This window comes from Pundamilia nyererei, unplaced genomic scaffold (assembly GCF_000239375.1).
Source record: "Pundamilia nyererei isolate P.nyererei 1_Seehausen unplaced genomic scaffold, PunNye1.0 scaffold00009, whole genome shotgun sequence".
NCBI lineage: Eukaryota > Metazoa > Chordata > Actinopteri > Cichliformes > Cichlidae > Pundamilia > Pundamilia nyererei.
This window is the reverse complement of record NW_005187410.1, coordinates 4961165-4984250: the sequence shown is the minus strand read 5'-3', so window position 1 is coordinate 4984250 and position 23086 is coordinate 4961165. Positions and strand designations below refer to the sequence as shown.

At 39.3% G+C, this 23086-nt stretch overlaps 4 protein-coding genes across 5 annotated transcripts in view; all 4 read right to left on the bottom strand.

Annotated features, from left to right (window-relative positions):
• The window catches only part of hoxd4a (homeobox D4a), a 10206-nt gene extending 8585 nt beyond the window's left edge, over window positions 1–1621 (bottom strand). Inside the window, exons 1-2 of one of the 2 annotated variants that reach the window (XM_005723509.1) lie at window positions 1117–1621; window positions 614–710 (exon numbers count right to left, since the gene is read on the bottom strand). In XM_005723509.1, the coding sequence (XP_005723566.1) occupies window positions 614–710; window positions 1117–1525 (506 nt within the window). In that variant the 5' untranslated portion in view covers window positions 1526–1621. Of the gene's footprint in view, window positions 1–139; window positions 711–1116 lie in introns of those variants that run through there. The other variant, XM_005723508.1, reaches the window with a different exon arrangement.
• Window positions 1622–13426: 11805 nt separating this feature from the next.
• Window positions 13427–14900, bottom strand: hoxd9a (homeobox D9a). The gene is made up of 2 exons (XM_005723506.1): window positions 14281–14900; window positions 13427–13788 (listed from the first exon to the last, which is right to left on the bottom strand). The coding sequence occupies exons 1-2, from the start codon at window positions 14846–14848 to the stop codon at window positions 13544–13546; spliced, it is 813 nt and encodes a 270-aa protein (XP_005723563.1). The 5' UTR covers window positions 14849–14900; the 3' UTR covers window positions 13427–13543.
• A 1964-nt stretch (window positions 14901–16864) lies between these two features.
• On the bottom strand, window positions 16865–18811 carry hoxd10a (homeobox D10a). Its single transcript, XM_005723504.1, has 2 exons — window positions 17985–18811; window positions 16865–17219 (listed from the first exon to the last, which is right to left on the bottom strand). The coding sequence occupies exons 1-2, from the start codon at window positions 18730–18732 to the stop codon at window positions 16945–16947; spliced, it is 1023 nt and encodes a 340-aa protein (XP_005723561.1). The 5' UTR covers window positions 18733–18811; the 3' UTR covers window positions 16865–16944.
• A 3816-nt stretch (window positions 18812–22627) lies between these two features.
• The window catches only part of hoxd11a (homeobox D11a), a 1589-nt gene continuing 1130 nt past the window's right edge, over window positions 22628–23086 (bottom strand). The window contains exon 2 of the mRNA XM_005723503.2: window positions 22628–22965. Within this exon, the coding sequence (XP_005723560.1) occupies window positions 22730–22965 (236 nt within the window). The 3' untranslated portion in view covers window positions 22628–22729. The remainder of the gene's footprint in view (window positions 22966–23086) is intronic.

The following is a 23086-nucleotide window of genomic DNA, read 5'->3' as shown; positions in this document are numbered from 1 at the left end:
ATCTCACTGTTTTGTTTTTAAGCAAAGATATTTCATTGTTTAAATCAGCTGAATCCACGTGAGAAGAGCAGAGACACTTTGTTTAAATCCACTGAATCGGCCGAGGCTGCTTGATAAATGTCTCCTCAGAGGGGGCAACGTCGGAAAAAGAGGGAAGGAAAAGTTTATTTCGACGTTTTTTCTGTCTCTTTGAGGAAATTTGAACACAGAAGAGGCTCAGCTTGCAAACCTCTCGGTTTTAAAGACCGATTGATTTTCTCACTCAGACTCGAGGCAACAATGCTGGAGGGTCATGTTTGTTAAATTAAAAACAAAATGGCTAGAAACGACATCAGTCCATGCAAAAGTCAGATGTAACTTTTGTCTTTTTTATATACAGTTAATCTCTAAGGACAGGACCGCTTTCCTTTCTTATAATGCTGTGATATCAGTCAGGTTATCCTTCTGAATGCTCTGCAGATGGTTGGAGACTGGTGCAGATCTCCCCTTGGTGTTGGGTAGTTTGTGATCTTTCTTCCATTTCATCCGTCTGTTTTGAAACCAGATTTTAATCTGCCTTTCGGAGAGACAAAGAGTGTGGGCAATCTCAATCCGCCGCCGCCTGGTCAGATACCTGTTAAAATGAAACTCCTTTTCTAGCTCCAGAACCTGCTGCCGGGTGTAAGCTGTTCTGGACCGCTTGGGTTCAGATCCCGTGTAATCCGGGTTCACTGGGAGAAAGAACACAAAAGAAAAACAAAACGAAACAAACAAAAGTCACTAAATGTGGTCGATGCAGCATGCAGGTAGAACATGTGCAGGACAAGAAAATTAGTTTCTCTGTCAAAGTTCATACTTTAAGGAAATTTAAACGGAACTGTCATCAGGAAACAGTGGGTTATTTTAGCTAAATTTAACCAGATTTGCTCTAGATTTCATCCCAATTTCCACCGGCTAGTCTGCGTGTTTGAGGAGCTTTTAGGCGCTCACCTAGCGGCCTATTTCCTGAGCTATAAAAATTTATGACTTGTGTAATTGGCGAGGCCTTTCAAAGACTCCTATAAATAGTATACTGACTGCTTTCTGGATTATAGCCCTCAGTAGAGGAAGAAGAGGAAGAAGAAGAGGAAATCTTACCAGTAGTTACGTGAACTTTCTTCATCCAGGGGTAAACTACTGCTGGCTGCTTGGCTTGTATCCCATTTTGGCTCTTTGTGTTTTGCTGCTGTCCACAAGTCCGGGGTCCGGCCACTTGGACCGGAGTCCCCTGCTCAGTCTGTGCGCTAAAATGGCTCGGGTGGCTGGCTCTCTCGTGCCCATGACCCCGTGGTTGCACTGTGGAGTCCTGCACAGTGTTGCAGCTGAAGGGTTGCTCCGTGTAGTTTGACCGTGGGTAGATCCCTGGATGCTGAAAGTCTGTGTCCTGCGATGGACTGTAGTAGTCGGAGCCCTGCTCAGGTATATAGTTATTCTGTGAATATTCCTCGCAGGGAGGAAATTTGGGATCCACATACTTAGAGTTCACCATATACGAACTCATGGCCATTAATTTCTGAAGGTAGAAAATACTAATTTTTCTCGAGTTGTCTTTTTTCCTCCCTCCATAAAGCCCTCCTACTTGGTGTCAACTGAATAAAGTTAGCGAACCATGTGACCAGATCGGCCAATAGAGGTGATGCGGGTCCAAACACTGGTAAACATACAACTAAATGCATTTTTATCTGAGTTAAGATACACAGAAATTAGAACCTGATGGAAAAAACTCAAATATTATCTTGAAACATCTGCGTACGTGTTTGGAAGACAGAAAATGAGGATTTCAAAATAAATAAATAGAAAAATATGCACAATATTGAACTTACGAAACGTATTAAAAAGAAAACAGAATATTAAAAATGGGGATTGTCTTCTGTGCATGGTGATGTTTCATCAAAGCTGATTCCTGGTTTCTAAAGTCTAACTTAAAAGCATGGTGTTCAACAGAGAAACCAACAAAAGATACAAAAAGCCCCTTGGCATAAAGACAGCGAATAATGAGTGAGGACAATTGATGGACACTGTCTTTGTCAAGAAGGGGTCATCCAAAAGTTACACGAATCTCATCACTTCATCTGCTCCCATCCCTTTGAAAAAAAAAATCTGTCTCAGGAGCCTATTGGACAGCAGCAGCAGTCTCTGGGAATCAATAATGTAGAGACAGAAACTGCCCACAAGAGAGAAAAAAGAGCTACAGCTGGAGTGTCTGTGGCTTGGTTTCATTTAGTAAATTCATTTGGTATTTCATGCAAAGCACAGCGAGCCAAACAGGAATAGAGACACCTTCCAATGTTTATTTCCACGTGCAACATTTCATATTAGATTTCCTTTAAGCCTACAGAGTTACAGCACGACCTCTTATGAGGAATGTGGTGTTGTCAGATTTACTCTCACTCATAAACCAACACTGTTAATGTAACAACTGGAAGCACATTAGGCTTCAAATGCCTGATAACGATGGCAGTAAAGTCAATAAATCGAAGTTTTTTCATCGACCATATACTCCCCTAGAATCGAATCTGTGAATCTGGTTTCATCACACAAATTCGGTTCTACAGGGTATATATAGACGACGGGAAGCGATGCTGCCTAATTTTACCCCCTAAACCACATCACGTTTTCTTTGTGCAGCACTCTAGACTAATAAAATTAACAGAGTGGCTCACAATCAGAATAAACCAAAACCATCAAAGAAGCTGAGGTTACATAAGAAAATAAGAGGCAAGAATTAAAAACCCAGGGATAAACACATACTTTTATAAGCTATAATCACTCCGAGTGCCCTATTTTCTTTGTTTTAGCCACGGCATTTCCTTTTTAATTTATTCCCCTTTTCTACAGTATAAAGTAGGCTTTTTTCGTGGTCTTTTTTGTTGCTTATTTGAAGGAAATCTCGTCAATAGGACACACGAAACCCTCGAAGCCTTGTCAGTTGCTGGCTGACAAGGCTTCCAAAAGAGCAGAAGAAGGAAGACATAAAGAAAAGGAAAAGGAAAAATATTAGGCTACAGGCTACCTCTGCCCTGGGTGCTCCTGTCAATCGTAAGAAAATGACAAGCGTAAAGTAAATGAAAAAACAGCTACCAACTGAGATCAGCCCAGCTTTCAACGCAGAAGATCTTCTTCTCTTCATCAGGCTACAGCCCAAGTTCACAGCAAGACAATACACTTCTTCAAACACCATAAATCCATAAATGACCTTAAACTTTTTAAAACTGTCAGCTCAGATTTAAAGTTAAGCCTCCGTCAAGCAATCGAGCAACGGTATAAACCCCTGAGCACTTGCCAGGTTATACAGGGGTTTCCTACCTCCGCTGTCCAAAAGATGCTACGGGCTGGAGGCCATCGAGGTCAACTCAAATCATTTACAAACTTATCAAAAAGTTCAATTATTTTTACTGCTGCTGACAGCTCAAAGGGTGCAAAAGTTTACCAAGTCGTCAGACCTTAACTAACTGCCATGGAGACCACCTCAAGCCCTACACCGAGCTTCCTCTACAAATTAAATTAGTTAAAGCTGGGCGTGATCAAGACAGATTGGCCAAAACTGAGAGAAACTGAGAGGGTCTAGCAAAATTAATACACTTTTTTTTTTCAAGGACGCTAAATCACCATGCGAGTGAGCTAATTTCATATCAGTGCGTCTATATGGAGAAAAATAACGCTGATGGCGAGAAAATATAGCAAACTCTAAAAATTTTGAGTCAGTATTTAAGCAACGAGACAGTAATTTGAATTTATGACATGTTTCCTTCTTGTCCAAAATGTGACACAATAATTGCATCTCAGCTCTGAAAGGGCTTAAAAAGCAACTGTGCCTCACACACAGAACACGTTTTCTTCTTTAATAAGAAAAATTAAACGGATAAAGAAACAAATTCGTGGCTAATTATTTGACAGGTGATGTAAACGGTTTAGTGTAATATAATAGGGAATATTATTGGCTTGCACCAACCTTGTAAAAGAGGCCTTTAATAAATAAGAATCAAACATAAAACAGTAAAATGTAAAATCAGTGTGACGCTTTGTGCTGGAGCTCCTTTAACGAATATGTAGGCCTGCGTGTAGTATGCATGTGTAGATATATATGCTGTGATCTGAGCTGGAAAACTTCCGCTAAAATACGAACAAAAACTCAAAATATTCGTTATGGCCTCAATTAAATGATGAGTGCATTATTTATTTATTTACTCATTTGTTATAAATCGTCCTTGCACTTCACGTTTCAGTATTTATTAGACAGCCTGACCTGCCTTTCACCTGACCCTGCCGGTCCTTGTGACGGGTCAAAGCCGAGTTCCCCAACAAAAGAATGATAAAGTCAGCGTTTCCTGGCAGCTCGTGTTAAACCAATGGCCAACTAGTCTCCAGCTCGACTATTTCTTCATTACATTCACAGATATTTGTTTTCGATTTTGTAAACCATCAGCTGTGGATTTGAAAGCTGCAGAAAACACCAGGCCTGCTTATTTTTCACACAACGTAATAAAGGGATTTTTTTTGTCTGACAGTAATACAAAATAAAGGCTAAATTCCATTTGAAGCTTGGATCAAACATGCAACCATTGCAAGACTAAATTTCTAACAAAGGGTGACAAAATTAATAATTTAAAGGCCTGCAGTTAGAAACGCGCCAGGCCTGGGGTGAATTAAGAAAAAAGAAAATCCACACCATGTAAAGACTTAAAACTGATTTTCTTGCGAAATCAGTGCTGTTTAAAAAAAACAACATTTCTGTGTGATTGAAACCCAAAGAGAAGATGACGTTATCTAGCAAACGAATTGTGGGTGAAGAAATGTGCAGCTTAACAGTTGGACACAGCAGGAAATTAATGCAATTTAAAATAAAATTCCTTTGATTAAAATCTCAAGTTAACTGCACAAGATCACCAAACAGCTTTAAAAAGACCAAACAAAGAAGCAGAACCAAAAGAGGAATAAGAAGAATATGGTGTGGAGCAAATCAGACCAATAACACTTTTTAAAAAAGAGTGAAGGTTAGATCCATAAAAGCTTTTCAAAACAAATCAAACAAGTACTAAACTTGAACACAACTTCATCAGAAGAGCACACTGTCTAAAAGTTACCGAGCATGCACTGCAGCTTTACAGGCAGGAAACAGTTTAGCCTGAGCATTACGCATGTGACATCACACGCCCATACCACGAGCATAATGATAAAACGCAGCTTACCGCGGAAACCGCAACAGATGACACGCAGTCCAACAAACGCATCCATGCTGAAGGGGAAAAGCCAGTCCGGTAGAGTTCCATGTCAATTGAGGCTCTATTCCATCTGGACTGTCTTACTAATACACAATGAGAATTATATTTTGGCTTGTCAAGTCCCAGGCCATAAAACAAAGTTTAATGGCATCACGTGTTTCCTCACAGCCATTCACAACAGGGCGCAGGCCCATAAATAACCCTGAAAGTTGCACTTACTCAATAATAGCGATTGCACTGATGTGCACTGAGGAAAAGTCGTGGAAATGAGGAAGCAGGGAAGCGGAAGGGATTTTGTAACAGTCACAACAGAAAGTGGTACAAGAGCGAGCCGTGACAGAATAGCATGTTTTATTCCCACCGTGAAAACTGGGGAGAAAAATATGTGCGAGCTTTAAACTTCCATGAACAAACACCAAAGTATCCTGGTCATCTTAAATATTCATTTTAATCATTTTAATATTGAGGTGTGATGGAATCAAAACTACTGAAATCGAGAATTTCAATATTTAAATCTCCTGAAATCTGACGCCTTTTGACCTCTAAAGTGTTAACAAATGAACCACTACGCGTCACTGATTGGTGCCCGAATACATTTTTTTTTCTGTCCAGTGAACCTGTCACAATAGGACTGATGTCATTCATTCTTCCGGGCCAATCCCAGAGTGCAATGCCTTTTGCTCCTCCTCCTCCCCCTGCTCTGACCTAACCGGAGAGAGCAGACCATGTTGAGGTTTGGGTGGCTGCCACAGTGCGGCAGGTATAATAAATGTGAGGGCAGCAGATCAGAGGCTTTGAATTTTCTTACATGTATGTCTTCATAAAAGCTTTTCCTTTCTTGCAGATTCAAATTCTTCCTACACATAACCCCTGCTTCTAGTTTTCATGTTTCCTCGAACTGTTTTGAACTTGTAAATAAAGTCGTTTTAATTGAATCATCCTGTTTATCACGAGGACACAGTTTACGATTATTGAATGACTGTTTGCTGGGGAAAGATGACAGACATGAATATTTGGAGGATTTCCAAACCAGCACAAAATGCACCATTGTATAATCTTAATGGCTGATCTCATTTGATAGCAGCCTTTAACGTATCTAGTGCCCATGCGCGCCACATGGGTGACTTTTCTGGCACCAAAACAACTTTTAGAAAGAAAACGAACTGGATCACGTGATTCCCGCCTCATCTACTTACAGCACCAAAGAGCATGCTAGTAAAAGGATTGCTAAATGGGACCAGAGAATCTGACTGTTGGGCAACAGCGCCTTCTGCTGGCATGATAAAGGCCTCTCCACAGTTCCACTGTAATAAATACAATAAATAAATAAATATATAAAACATACACAAACCAGTTATTTCACCCAATCCTGTGTTTCATCAAACTGTTGATGAAGTTTTGAATGAGGGGAGAGGAGATTTACTGTTGGTATGCAGACCACTGATTTCAAAATTTGCTCAATTACTCCTCTAAATGATTCCCTCCAAAGCAAGTAGCCTAATGCAAGGTAATTCAAAACTAGGTTTAGTCAAGCTCTTTAAACACATTATATGAATTCAGAATAATTACCATAGCATATTTATATCTAAATATTTTCCTCTATTTGTAGAGTGAACATTTAAAAAAAGACTATAATGGGAATATCTGTAGTAATAAACTGCAAAGTAGATGTTGAAATTGAAAATGCTGATGTTGTGGTGATGATTCATACTTAACATTGTTAATGGAAGCATCATTTATCTAAGTGGAAACAAAAAAACAATTAAAACTATTAAATAGAAGGCAAATGACAGCACATTTAGGTTCACATGGCTTGGCTTGAGCAAAGAAATCTCACAAAATATATTATATGATTATATAAGTCTGTTGCTAAAGGGTCTAGACAGTCTGGATGTCTGAGAGGAGCTGAGTAGGAGTGAAGGGAGGAAATCCATTTATGGAAACTAATAAAAATATTAGTGCAGGGCCTGCGGTCACACATATACTAAATAATTACGTGCATTACAAAAAACGCTTAAAACGTGTGATCTTTTTTTTTTTTTTTGCACTGTCAAAATGTAAAAGATCATGACTGAGTCCTATGTAATTCTCTCAGGCTTCTGCTTGTGCCTGTCTTTCAGGGTCCATTTTGCCGCATTGCAGTAAGGCTGTAAATACTTTCGCAGCTGCCTGTCAGGCAACAGTGAAATACTGTCTTTGTTCAGTTGGCCTCATCTCCAGGCAGCTGAAAACAAGTAGGAAAACTGAACTTTTGCTGCCAGGCTTTGTATACGTTCCATAAAGCAAATTAACTGAACTTTGTCTCGAGTATAATCCCTCATTTATTAGCATATAAAGCGAAACAGTGTGATGGAATATGGTGGCCTGAATACGCCAATACAGATTTTCTAGCAGGTTGAGAGATGAGGGATAATATAGCTACAATTATTCGTAGAGGCTGATGGAATTGGGATCTGTCTACAACCAATAACTTAACGCTGAAAGCAAAATAAGGAATGACCGGTTAAAGACAAAGCTCTCTTGCAGTGCACAGTGGGAAAAAAAACTTCTCTGCATCAAAAACACAGCTCACACATCGCCATCTGTGACCTCAGAAACAACTTCTATTTGTGCATCTAAGGCTTTAAAAAGGCATCAATAAACATGATGAAACGACTTGAAATTCATATGATATCTTCTTAAATATTTCTCTGTGGTTGTTGCATTATAAAAGGCAACTTGCCGGCTAAACGGACGTTTGTTAATCATTATAATATAATGGCCAGACTTCTGTTACTGAACATGTCTAAAAACAAAAACAATTAATCCCAACACACCCAGCAACATGTGACTTCACCAAATTACCTGAGTGCCATTACCTTGCAGCTCATTTACATGACCAATGAAACAGGAAGCTGTCAAACTTTACATGCTCTCACACATGCCCAACTAATAAACGCCATTATCGCACAAGAAATCTTACCTATGGTGGTGAGGTACTCCATGCTTGCTCTTTGAAGTTTGCTCAGGCAGTGCATTTTGCGTGAAAGAGCCAGCACAGCTCTGTGAATGAAGAAGGTGGGATGTGGATAAAGTTGAAACGCTTGTCTTGTCATCCAGTAAAAGAAAAAATAATTAATTAAACAAACGACGCAGCGCCGGGAAAATATGCGCTGATCAGACAATTATGAAACGAATGGCAGGCGATTTTTAAGAGAGCAGACCGTAGTGTATCGGTTTAACACCATAGACAACGTGATACAGAATGCAGTGGGGGGAAATCGCCAGGGAAATCAGGAAAAGGGCCATGAAGACGTTTGCCTCTCGCACATGACCAGTGGCATCCAATGACAGGCGATGGAGGCACATAAAAAGGTCTATTACCAAGTTGTAAATTGTCCCCTCACAAAAAGGAATTTGGACTGCAGCAATTCTCTCCATCTTGGCGCATAATAGCAGAAGCCCCACCAGGTCCCCCAAGCAAGAGCTTTTCCCCCTGTTGTTTTTTTTTTCTGTCGTCGTTTGCATCACTCAAAAATCTAAAACTTCATGCAAAGTGTACAGAACAACTAAGAAACGAGTCTGATTAAGTATATGAGATTAATCTTTTTATTATTATTAAATATTTGGCAAAATCAAACTGATCCGAGGTTTGGATATTACAGTGTTAAAATGCATAATCTGCCATAGATCACGTTGATGTTTAACGTTTTGCAGAAACTGGAGATTTTACGAAACAAAATCTTTTGAGAAACCAAATATTTCTTGTATAAAATACAGAACAACTTTGTGCCTTTATTTTATTTTATTTCTCATCTGTGAGTTCACGGCCTGTGCAGCAGATGCTAGGAAAACGCCACACAATAAAACCAGCAAGTATAATTTACACCTTTTTTCCCTCATTAAAAGTCTAATGCTTTGTCGCCGGCCTTTTCCCGTGGATGTTCAGTCATTGTCCTGGAGGACAGATTTTCAACGGATGCGGGACTTTTGTGTTTCCAAATGATATTGCTTATCAACGGCTTTTTCCCACCCTCTTACAGGCCAGCTGTTGTTTATTATTAGAGACAGAGATACACTATGGTGTGAAAGTTTTTTCGTGTAATTGAAACTCGACACTTAAAGACCTAAATACTGCAACTGCATGCAGTCTCTGCACACGTGTCTACGACTGCACCAAAGAGGAATTTCATGTATTTCACTCTCGTTCATCTGGTGGCACGCCAGAGAAAGCACTGTGCGATTTATAGTTAGGCTAGCCCGAGCAATGGCTCTGGTTTCCTGTCTTATAGCTCCCTTTCCTTTCTCTCTCCCCGCGTGTGTCCCTGTGAAAGAGGGAGAAAGATGCAAGACCTCAGGATTTGTTAAATCACATTGCATTGCGACTATGACGTTACTGTAATGTAGACTATACTTGAAGGCCTTTCTTTTGGAGGGAAATAGACTGATGCATCTTTACTGTACTTTTAACCTATCTATCTATCTATCTATCTATCTATCTATCTATCTATCTATCTATCTATCTATCTATGCAGGCACACACACACACACACACACACACACACACACACACACACACACACACACATACACACACACACATATGGGGCATATCAATGTCATTTTTTCACTGTATGTCGGCGCCTCTTTGTTTGCGCCCAACATATATCTTGTTGCACGACTTTAAGCGTTTCGGCATGCCACATAATATACATTTATATAAATGAATCAATCACATATCAGTTATTCTGCAAACGACAATTAGGGCTTTGCAAAGTTTAAAAATCGTTTTCTTCTTCTTCTTTTTCTCCTTCTTTTGCCAAGTGGCTTTCACTGACAGGTTTAGTGCTGCATGCTTATTGATAGGCCGACACTGATTTTCTCAGAGACATAAATTCAGATCCTGGAATCATGTCAAAGTCTGCCTTCAAGAAACTAAAGATTAAAAAGTGTGGTGAACTAAGTTAATGCTTACAGGCACATTTGTGTCATTATTTGCCAAGCACACTGACTCTATCTGTCTTTGTGACCCATTCTGAGCTACAAATTCCTCGTCACATTACTCCTGACCAGCCAGAGGCTGCCTACCCACACTTTTATCAAACCGCAGTGTTTCATTCGCTTTTGGAGAAGTGTCATTTAGTGTTCCTCCGCATTGTCATTCTATATTCATCCGCAGCTCTATTCTCATAGAAACACCGTGTAACGTCCAGGATCTGTTGAATAGGATCTAGAATATATAGTCATATTCTATGCTTGTTTCGTTGCAGTCGCTATGAAAACAAAAGCGGTTAAATTCATAAGCATATTTATAACAATACATAATTAAAAAAACATATTAAAAATCTAAAATTATATTGGGACGAGTGGGGGAGAGGAGACATTAAAATGCACTCCTGACAAGCGAACTTTAAAATTCATACATCACATTTGTTTTCTTTTCGTCTTCTTCTTTTCTTCGTTTTTTTAATGCGCACACAGTTCTCCCAACAATAAAATAAAATAAAATAAAATAAAAAAGGTGTATTATGTGTCTTACGTCGTTTTTTTCTAATAAAGTTATCACTTTACGTTTTACTCTTTTTTTATGTTAAATTGCCCTGATTATCTTGGCCTACACGCATAACATTAATACGGGAAAAGTCTGCATGCAGCGCAAAGTATATATATATATATACATATATAATCTGATGGAAGCAGGCCTGTTCTGTTGTTTTTGTCCTGCTGTAGTGACTGTACACAATAACGTCAGACGGACAGACGTACTAAAATGTTACTCCCATGCTCCTTCTAGGTCTATTATTCTCCTTTGAACCAGTAATTGAACCAGTACGGTCTCTAACTATTCGCATTATTTAAAGGGTAAGCAGCTTCCTTTGCAGAGACAGAATTCGATCCATTCCTCGTGTGTGTAAACAGTGTAGTCTCAAATAAAGAAAAAACAACAACCAAGTTGAACGTGTGTTCAGCCGTTTCAATAGTGATTATTAAAGTGATGCTCACAGCAGTATGTGCTGCAACATCTCTTTATGGCTCCATAACTGCGCTAAAGCGCACAAACAGCAGAAGAAGGATAAGCTGCATTTTATTTCACGAAATGAGTGTAAGGTGTAAAAATAAAGCAAAACAACTTGGATTTATATATAAAAAGAAAGCTAAATCTGAGTGTACTTGGTGTGTTTTATTGTCAGTGAATTGACGCCATTTTTAAACTGTAATTACTTGTTTTAATGTGAGCTTTGTGAAACAGAAAGCACTACAGTTTACATTTTAAGTAGTAGTAATATTATTAATAGTATCACAACAAGCAGGACACTGGGACAGTCTAAAAACGACAGGCTACTTCGCTGGTTATTTAACAATAACAATAGCAGGCTAATAATAATAAAACGACGAGGCTCAGAGACATGCCCTTTAAAGGAAAAAACCATCTGTGAAAGATCAGTGTCTCTGTTGTTATTTTCTCTGCATTTACACGGTGGGCTGGGTCTGTTTCTGCCTTCAGAAAGCCTTCCCTCTAACGATTAAATTTGGCTTCTCCTTTGTGCAAATGTGTGACATATTGCTGAAATATGGGGCCTGGGAGCTGTCAGGAGATTTCAAAATCAGTATAAGGGTGCTGCAATAACCGATTAGAAAAATGGGGCTTTCAGGTTTTGGAACTATTAAAAGTAGAGCGCTCTTCTTCACACACGTTCATCAGGGCATAAGACGTTTATGATATAAATCAGTAAAAACATGGACAATGGTATGGACCTTGCCTTGTCTACGTGTTCCAGCTGTGAATAGGCTGCTTTAGCTGAGACTTAAAGGACAACATCGCCCTCTAGCGCTCCCGGTATTCTTTCCAGGGGCCCTGAAGCTCCAGTAAAGGTAAACAGATTGCTTTTAGATCTGCAACTTTCTGGATTCCTGTTTTAATCAACAAGTTCCACTGAAGGTGGTTTAAGAACAAAGAAAAACAAAGCGTGTTAGCTCCTGCCCGTAAAGTACAATTAAGACACGTGCTCTTCTTGACCATTTCAGTACACAGTCCCATCAGAAGATAAGACTGCACCACACAGCAGTCAAAGTTAAGTTTTTTTTTCCCATCGGTGGGAAGTGCAATTGATGAATACACGTGACCATTAAGGTGGGGGGTGATTTCCTCTAAAACAATTCATCGACCAGACACCCCATGGAAAAGTGTCTACACTCTGTTTGTCAGCAACAGACGCAAACACCCAGGAAAAAGGGTTTTTCAAAGGAGAGCGTAATTACTGGCCAGGCCCATAAAGTAATTTAGGCCAGACGTCTAGCCATTTCTATAGCTTTATTGGACCGCGGTTCTTCCTGCTTTAAAGTAATTGTTCGTACAAGTTGGACCATAAATTGGAAATTCGCCGCAACACCTCTCCCAATAGCAAACATTTTATGACTTGGAGCACTACTTTTCAAAAAAACACTAAAATCTTCCGTTTTTTAAAGTTATTTTTAAAGATGTTTTAAATAATATTTAGTGGGGGTTTAATATAATTTTAATATGTGGGCTGCTAATAAGAACATCCAGCCATTACATATTTAATATTATGTTAAATAGTGCTGTTCTCTATTAGGTTACATGGCCTCGATAAACCGCATTTGGATAAGTAAGGCCTTAGGGGATATGCTTTGGTCTAATACAAATAAATTAAAGAGCAAGGTGCTTACGTCAACGTGTCAAAAATACGAATAAAGGATAAAATCTTTATGCATTTATTTTTGATTTAGACTAAAGGGAGATTTTTCCTTTCCTAAACATGGCACCTTGTCATGAACTGTATGAAAGCTTAAAAAATAATTTAGGAGGTTTTAAAAACAAAGATTTTAAGCAAAATGTCGTTAAAACTGGGTAAATTCCGGCTTTACTGAAACTGCGTCCCGTGTGTGTAGTGACATAGACAGCAGTCGAAGTAGTTGCTCTGAATTCTTTTTATATTTATATTTATATATATATATATATACACACAACTCCAAATAACAGCAATACACATACATGTTTCCTGCTGCGTAAACATCCCACTTTGTTGCGTAAAACTTTCAGTTGGCTTGAAACATTGTTCGACAAATCCTCTGTGGGTCTCATCAAGGCAAATTTTTTGCACGTGTGATGCATATTTGGCCAAATAACCCCAGAACGCTGACACTTAATAAATGTTAAAAAAAAAAATAATAATAATAATAATAATAATAAGATTTAAAAAAATAAAATGGCTAAGGAGGCTCCTATCAAAAATCATTATAATTGTTCACATGGCTTCCTTGGTACAAACGTCAGAATGTGTGAAACGGCACCAGCACCGGACTTATAGCTGCTCCTTGCCGTTCCTCTCTCTGTTCATCTTCTTCATTTTCATCCTCCTGTTCTGGAACCAGATCTTCACTTGTCTCTCCGTTAAACTGAGTATGCGAGCGACTTCATAGCGCCGGTCTCTTGTCAAATACATGTTGTAGAGGAACTCCTTCTCTAGCTCTAAAGTCTGATATTTTGTGTAGGGACATCGCTTCTTTCTCGTCGAGCGTGCGTGAATCCAATTTGCTGCAGGGTTACCTAAAGACACATAAAGTAAATACACATGTGATTAGTTGTTTGGTTTTTCCCCTTTTTATTGTAACCTTTAATAAACCATAGCCATTGTTTTTACTTAATGGGGCTCAGAGACTTGCGGTCGGTTTCATTGAAGCAAAAGAAAATGAGAACTGTTGCCTGTTATGTCCAAAGAGGACTATTTCGATTACATGATTTCCTGTTTGTACCGATTGCCCCCGTGCACCAACAGAGGGGAATAGATCTGTACTTAGGTATAAAGTCTCTTTAGATGCAGTCTTATCGAAATATTCAGTTGTGTATCTATTTCGGGTGTCCCGTGACATGAAAAACATTAGGATCCCTGCAATAACCCTTGTAGGGCGGGTTCTCCCCTTTCGGAGCAACAGTATAGTACGAGACACTTTTATAGGTTAGTAAAACCTCCAGTTTTACACACCCGGCTCATACAGTTCTTAAAGTTGTAAATCAGCACCGGCTATTTCGTTTACTTACTTGGGTCAAGTTTTTGTTTTTCCTCTTTGGGTTCGCTGTGGCTCGAAAGCTCACTTCCACTGTGTTCTTTGGTTGTTTTTTCTGGACACTCCGATACTCCACACGTGAATTCGCCAGCGAGCGGCCGAGCCTCCGCTTCCAACGTGTCACAATCTGAAGATTTAGCTGGCAAGACCTCTGGCTTTGTCCCGTACGACCGACTGCTGGAGGGGAATCCGGCGAACGAAACGTGGTTCGAAATGGGGTCCATCCACGGTCGGACGCTAACGTATCTCCCGTCCGACGCAGGCAGATGGGACTGGTGGTGGTGGTGGTGCACATATGGATGATAAATCCCCTGAGGATGAACTGAGGACCAGGACGGCGAGAAAACAGCGGATTTCGGTGCAAAATTACACGAGGAAAAGTCTGCGTTGTCCCCAGCACCTGACGGCCTCGGGGTCATCGCGTGTGGAGCCTGAATAAAGCGAGCACCGTACACATCCTCCGGCTCCTGCCCCATTATAGCGTCCACATAGCAGTTACTGAGAGTGCCACTGGAAGACATTTTTGATGGCTTCCTACTCATATAATAAGGGTTGCACTGTTACGGGAAGCTTCCCTTTATGAACAATCATAGTATTTTTGCTGGCCCGCATCTACAGGGATTGGTTACATGGATCACGTGGTCATATTTACCAATACAGCGAGTAAATCAATCCTGCCCTTGCTCACCCCCCCCCCTTTTTTTTTTTTTTTTTTAATTTAGCTTTTCATTTCTCAAATAATAAAAAGCCCATTCTGATGTGACTAGTGGGAGAAAACTAACGCTCAAATAAAATGCCCCTTTTTTAATGAAGATGTGAGGATGTTTCAACAAAACCTGCAGTCTGTTGTTCTGTTTTTTAAAGGAGTAAGAAACATTTCCACCAAAAAGCACACACGGCGTCCAAAAACACGGATTCCTTCTGTCTTAATCCTTCAAGGGGGAAAAAGCTCTTCTAATATCGTCCTGTCCCGATACCCTCAATCCCAGTAAAATGGTTTATGGACTTACAGAGTCCTCGTAAAATAGATGTAATAACATGTTGTAAAATAAAAAAGACGCCATTTCAGCTCACAGTGCGGTGTATCCATTGTTAATATTTTGGCAAGGAAACGTATTTTCTGAGTTGGTTTAATTTTTTAAGTTGAGGCGGAAACAGCAGCAGTCGTGAAATTATTATATTCATTGAAAGGAGAGTAATAATGTATCAATAAATGTTTTACGAGGTGCGTGTGATTATACATGCCGTCAATAAAAAAAAGACTTGGAGGAGTCCATGTGTGTATTGCTCTCTGAAAGGTGTAATTTAGCACTAATAGCCTGCACATCTTGCCATGTTTCTTCTTCTACTTTTTTACCTACTTTTTTCACTATGTCATTTTCTCGCACTGTGTAAGGCAGAATGTCTCGACCTTCAGTGAACACTTGGAGATAAGAACTAGGTCAAATCTGAGGAGGGGATCAGAAATTGTGTTACGTTATCAGACGCTTGAAAAAGATTTGTGGCAAGCTAAGAAGGCCACACGAAGTTATTTTGTTGATGAAAATGAAGGCTGATTTCGCCACGAAGAAAGGGAGAGCCGAAAGTAATTTACTCCGTCCTCTAATCCTTATAGGCAGTGAGTTTAATTATAAACAGGCCTGCACGCAAAAGCTAAACCAACTTTATTCCATTACACAATCAGCCATCTTCGCATGCTTTTGCTGAGCTTTTTCTTTTGCATCCAAATAGACTTTAAAGGAATTCTATCTTGTTATTCATACTAATTTTACTTAGATTTTATTTTTAAGTCGTTTTTAGCCAGAATTTGCCTTCCTCGAGTAGCCTGCGCGTAAATGAGCGTGAGAATATATTTTCTGAATTTAAGAAGATTACTGTTTCGGCTCGTCTTCAGATGAAGTTGCGGCATAATTACAAACGTTTGGCGAAACTGGAAACACAAATGAGGGACGCGTTCACACTGTTTTGCCTGCTGTTTTGTGCAACAAGCTTGGAGGAAATTGTTCTTTTTCTTGCCTTTTCCTGCTCGGAATGGGACTGTTTTTTGAAGGAAAACAATGCTTGCGTCAGTGCAAATTAATTTCGGATACTCACAGTGCTGCTAAAACTGATGCAGGCTATTTGCCGAGCAGAGACCGTGTAGCACGGACAAATCTAAAACAAGATCCTTTGACAATATATTTATTGCAAGATACATGCCACAAACATGCAATAAATTCACAGATTGACATTGTTTTGTTCTGTATTTTTTCCATCACTTTAAAGCCCATAGAAACATTTCACTATCGAGCACACGGCTTGCACTTACTCTTAAACAAATGTTGCACTAGACGACAATAAATGTGCTTTCATGACTGAAATAGAGTAACCTTTTCCACAGCTCGGCCGGATACCCATGTCTTTTTAGTAGAAGAGAAGCACCCTCCAATAATTTAAGACCACAAAGTGTTACCCTGTGATGAAACAAAACAAATACAGGACGCCACGCAAAATAATAATAATAATAATACAAATAAAAAAAATACTAAGATTGGCAATACAGTCACAGTTTTGTTGATTTTGAGATAAATGTCCAATGCCAGCGAAGCATCAATATGTGAAGGACGAGGAGGGGGAAAGACAGCTAACACATGCAGCCTCACGAAAAGGTGAGATTTGAGGTCAGTTCACGGATGCGGTTTTCCCTGTTCATTTTCTTCAGCTTCATCCTGCGGTTCTGAAACCAGATCTTGACCTGCCTGTCGGTCAGGTTAACGCTCCTGCTGATCTCTAGGCGGCGCTCTCGGGTCAGGTACATATTGAAGAGAAACTCTTTCTCCAGCTCCAGGGTTTGGTGCTTTGTGTAGGGGCACCTTTTCTTTCTCCCACTTTTTGCTGTCAGCCAGTTGTTTGTGAGAGTGTCACTCTTGCAGTCTGCAGGGATTCAAATCAGAGAGATCAGAGTTTTATTTTTTTATTTATTAATTTTTTATTCTTTTAGCGACGCACTGAGCGTCCTCTCGAACAAAAAGCTCATCAGTTGCTTTGGATTTCACCTCTGGGAAATAACGCACAACATTTCCCTGAATAAATAAAATGCATGGGTTGTTATTAGTCACTCACATGCCATCACTAATAAAACAAAAATGAAATGAAACCCCAAATGATCAACCCGCACACGAGGAATACGTGTGTATATGGCCTGATTTTTTTTCTGTAAATCCTGATTTAAATAGTGAATTAATATGAATCGTGTAAGATTTCATAAGGAATTTGACATATTTTACTAATTTTGCAAATTGTCAAAACTGGATTGGAGTTAGGGTGAGATTTCTCCTCATCATTTTTCATCTTTTTCCAAAACTTAAAAGTTCACACATTTGCCAAACAGATGTTAGAATTAATCAGTGGAGCTTGATTTAACGCTTCAATTTATGAAAGCTGTGCAATATGCTCACATAACACAAGATCATGCATTAAAAAAATATGCATATACTTTAAATATCCAAAGAACAGGAGGACATAGGCTTCATGCTGCATGGTAAAACCATTCTCTGTTGCCTATCAGTGCAACCTGAGAAAGACTCTCATTAAACATTACGACTTTAGGGTTGTTTGTGTTTTATACTTGGTTTTATGATGCTGGAGCCTTCTCAGCACCGCGCCACGAGATAAAAGCTTTCATTACAGCCAACCCACCTTTCCCTTCCTTCTGTAGCAGCTCAGGACTGGACACAGGCGCTTCCACTGAGCAGTTTTTCTCCTCCGAGCCCGACTTGGGATCCGGGCTTTCTACGGGGACCGGCGTTCTTGCGGTTTCCGGGTTTTGCGAAGCGTCCTCAATTTTTTTATCCACCTCTGAGAAATTAGAAGATGCCGACGAGGGCTGCGGTTTCGGGGTGACCCGGCTGAGCTGCATCAGTGTCGCGTTTGGACTCGGTGCTTCATGGCAGTAGTTTTCCTGATGCTTCCCGTTCGCATAAGTTTGGCTCAGTCTGAAATAGCCGGGAACCGGGATCTCGGGACCATCGACCGGACACGATTCAGGAATAACGTTAGAATATGCGGGGACTTCTGAAGAGTTGACTTTTTGTATTCTCTTATCGGAGTACATGCAGCAATTACTCTCTTCCTTTATGCTCTGTGAAAATGTACAGTTTGACATCTGATTGGGAGGCTCTATTCTGCAGGGTCTGCTCGGATCAGTCCAGTTATCTATCTGAGGTATGTACGAGTGGACGTTCATGCCCATATTTTGGTGGTTGACCTCCCCTCTTTTGCCGAAAGACGGCAGGAGTCCACAGGTTTGCATTCCGTAAGTTCCCATTTCTGAGCCAGACGGCATGTACATGTTGCTGTTGGAGTAAAAGCTGTCCGTCCTGCAAGCACCAATTAAAGAGTCCACTAAAAATGTATTTGCCACAGGAGAGCTACTGGAGAAGGACATTTTTTGAATTTAAGTTCTTAGGAGGAGAGAGATGTCCTTTGTAAGCTGACATATCTAGGAAAAACAATCTGTAAGTCAGGATGCCTCCCAACCACATGACAAGCCCACCAATGAGATTTGAAAATGGCCTTGAGACGCAGCCTCCTCTCTCTGCACACACTCGCACTGCGGATGCAGACGTGGTCAACAGCGACACCTACAACACGGACTTGAAATTGGTTTTTGCAGAGAGTCGCGCACGTTTCCACTGGGCATCGCGGGACTTGGAGACTTATTCGCGAAATTGAAAGAAATGCGTCGAAAGGACCATTTGAATCCCAACAAAAACTGCTCGCCTTCAATCTAGTCTCAGATTTATGACGACAGACGCGCTGTGAAGTGTTTAAGTGTTTATCAGTGCACCAACTTGAAGAATATGCGTGTCTCTTTGTGTGGAAGACATTCTCGAGAGAGTGCGTGTGTGTAGGTGTGCGTGTGTGTAGGTGTATGGGGAGGGGGGTGGGGGTGCCTGCATGGCGCATAGGCGACAACTGCAGACTATTTGGAAAAAATTTAGCAGCTCTGCTGATTATAATGCTGATTATATTTTTATTTAACCTTTCACACTTCACCCGCTGTAATCATTAAGAGTGCTTTCCCTGCATATATGCAGCATATGTCTCGATTGTATTTGTATTAAATATGTAACAAAAGAATAAACTAAATATAAATGTAACGCTTTCTCCTTTCATCTATTTAAATTTTGGTCTTTTTTCATTATGATTTGACAATTTATGAAAGGCTTATTGTTGTTGATGTTTTTCAATTAAGGTGCACAGAATCTCTCTATTAAAGAGGAAACGATTTCCCCGTTTCCTGGAAGATATCAGCTTTTAAAATACCCAGAAGATCCATAAGATGATGTGAAAGGTGGACACACACCTTTAACAAATTGAACTCACAGACTGGTAAAAACGTGAAGGTCAACGTTATAGCTTTCTCAGTCGTTATTACACACTTCACACTTAATCCATGAAGCTATTTCTCCAGGATTATCATATCTGTGCTTTCGTTTAACTACGTATTTGACGCTCAGAAGCAGAGTTCAAAATGACTTGCTTGACCGTGTCTGTGCTCACAGTCACAGTATTCTCTAAATACCTCAGTGTTTTCGCTCGTAAGGAAGGCAAACGTGTACTGCCTGTTAAACTAGAGAGGGAAAAAAACACTGTCCACGAAATTATTCATGATCACAAATCAGAGGTCATGCCAGTAATTGCCACTGATTCTAACGGCCTTTACAAAAAAGTGTAACACTGGGAATCCTTATGTGTTTGATAGTAATGGCACAAGCTTGAAATAATTATACAGTGTGTAAGAGAAGATGTGTAACGTCCGTTTGGCTCTCTTTAAGGCTCTTCGATATTTATAGTTGGCTGTAAACAAACACGTGTGCTATGCAAACGGGATTGTCAAAAAAGAAAAACCTAGAATACCATATGCAGCAGTTATAGCTATTTAAATAAAGCTTTACAGCAGTTAAATGAGGCAAATGATAATGGATATATATTTTTTCTCTTTTTTAATTATCATGTTTCCAATAATGTTGCAAAGATAACATTTTAACATACAATTTAAAAAAAAAACTCATTTGGAAGCCAGTATGTTCTTCAGGCAAAATCAACAATTTATACATCACATTGATCCAAAATATATTTTTAAGTCAAATGGTCCGAAGGATACGTACACTCGTTGACATCATTGCTGCCATTATTAGTCTTGTGAACAGTGGAAATATTAACAGTGATAATTTAAAGAAAATAACAAGAGATTCACTTGTATTTAAAACATTGGAGTAGAGCGCGTAAATTTAAAAAACGAACAGTTGGTAATCTAAAAACAAGAAAAAAAAATACTGGCTGATTTTAGTTACAAGCAAAACAAGAAAGCTTAAAAACTGCGACAATACTCGGTCTTTATTCGGAGTACCTGTACCTTTTTTCAAAGTAAATAGCTAGACTCAAATAGACGAGAATTTGACAATGAAAATAAAAGAAACAAACGTTACATATATATGTTACATATACATATATATATTTGAACAGAAATACATATATAGCAAATGTGGGTCAATATTCACTGCTCCTTTTAGCATAAACATGAGATATTACTGGGCTTCAGGCCCATGCGGCCCTCAGGTAAAGGTCTAAGCCTTTATGATGCGGATCACAAACAAAGAAACAGAACAGAATTAAATTCCTGGTGTCATTTCCATACGCATGACAATTATTTGAAATTGTGTTTGCTGTTTTCATGAAACTCATCAGGAATTTCATCCCTTCAGAGAAGCATTTAGCAAAATGTAATGCGCTCTCTGATTAACAGTGTTCTTATTTTCTTTAAGGAAACTCAAGGCTCTCGTTTTGTCGGTGTTTTTTTATCAGTTCATTAAAAAAGAGGATGAAATACTTTGAAGGGAATGAGTCTTTAAATAAAAAAACAGCAATATTCAAACCATGCTGAATTTAGTGGACTGGAAGAAGTAATAATTAAAATAGAAATGTAAACAAACAGCTTGCTGAACTGATTATTCCCTCACTGACAGGCTTTCATGTGGGGTTTATGTTAAATTGACTGCATGGCTGTAAAAACTGAGAGTGCCCTCTTGTGGCTACATTGAGAATTGAAGTGAAACGCCCCTCACAGTTGGTAATGCAATTGCACTGCAGGACAAGCTGAGCACCCTTCTAAATGCTTAATGAAACCTCAGTTTTCTAATATCCTTTTGGGGAGGAAAACAGTAAATGTAACCCAGGTGGTACTAAATTAGCAAAAATCAATCTATAGAGGTTTTCTTTTTCTGACACTAAAAAAATGGGAGTAATTTTTGTTGCATAAATGAGCGATCGCCTATCTTTTAACAAATTAATTATCAATAAAGCGGCTGTTTTGTCCGAAATTGGTGCATTTATTTAGTTCGTCCCCCCTACTGGTTACAAAGAAAGGGAAAGAAGGATATACAGCACCTTATATTTTTATGGAATTAAAAATTTTTTCACTTTTTGCAGAGGCAGCTTTATGGTTCGTGTATGGTGAAGCTACACAAAGATGGAATCGCCTTACCTACACAAGGAAGATCGTACAAATTTCGTGCTATAAGCTCACTTTGCGTTTCTTTCTTCTTCGCAGATTCAGAGCCATCAAAGAAACATATATCCAATTTATAATACTGCAAAAGGAGAGAAACATGAAAAAGAAATACTTATCCTTCTAGAAGACCGGCCTGGTTACAATATTTTCCATTGTCTTCCATTTCTTTAGTTGCAAGTGCCCCAATATGCCAGCATGAGCTAAATATGGAAACGATGCGCAGAAATTCTCAAAGCATTTCTAGCCTGGAGTTAAAGTACTTTAAGACAGGAAGGAGAATCAGTCCTCATGTGGTCTGGGGGTTGGGACACCAAAGTCCAATAGCCCCCTATTTAGACATTTACAGCTACTTTTATTATAGTGTCTAGACGGTTCAAGGTTTAGTAAACAATCAAGTGTTTCAAAGCAAAGGAAATAACGGGACATTACAGTACTGCAAGCGCCTAAATTATTCCGAAATCTTTCCTGATGTAAAGTTTTTTTAGTTTAGTTTAGTTTTTTGTAAAACTTCCTTGTGATCGGTTTCGTGACAGCATATTTATTTTCGTACTTTTATTCACACCACAATTTGCATTGCATGCGCCTTACAAATATACATTCAGAGAATAAAGAAGCCTACATATATTTAATATAAATTATTTCGAAGCACAGCTCGCAATTTGCGGAAATTTCTGCTACCGATAACGCAAAAATATGAGAATACAAATAAACGCAAGAGTTGGTGCAAAAATTCTAATGATACAAAATATTGGCAAATTAATTTTTTAAAGCCAGATTTTTGTGAAATCAACTGTTAATCACAGCTGACCATGAAGCCACTTGGAAAAGTGTTTGCGATTTTTCCTCCGTGTGTGTGATATGCCAGGTATCAGAACAAAGGATTCCCAGTGAAATACTGTAGACGGTCGCGGTTTAGCTTTTTCTCTTTCATTCTTCTGTTCTGAAACCAAATCTTCACTTGCCGATCTGTCAGGTTTAACATCCTGGACAGCTGGAGTCGCTTCTCTTTGTTAATGTACACATTGAAGAAAAACTCTCGTTCAAGTTCTCGGATTTGGTATTTGGTGTAGGGACACCTCTTCTTCCTGGACTTGGTTGATGAACCTGTGGAAGACAACAAAAAAAAAGTTTTCCCAGATTTTACATCAAATGCCAAAATTCCCAAATGTGAAATATAGCAAAGAGAGCAGATTAATAGATTTACTTCTTTATTTCCGAAAAAAAA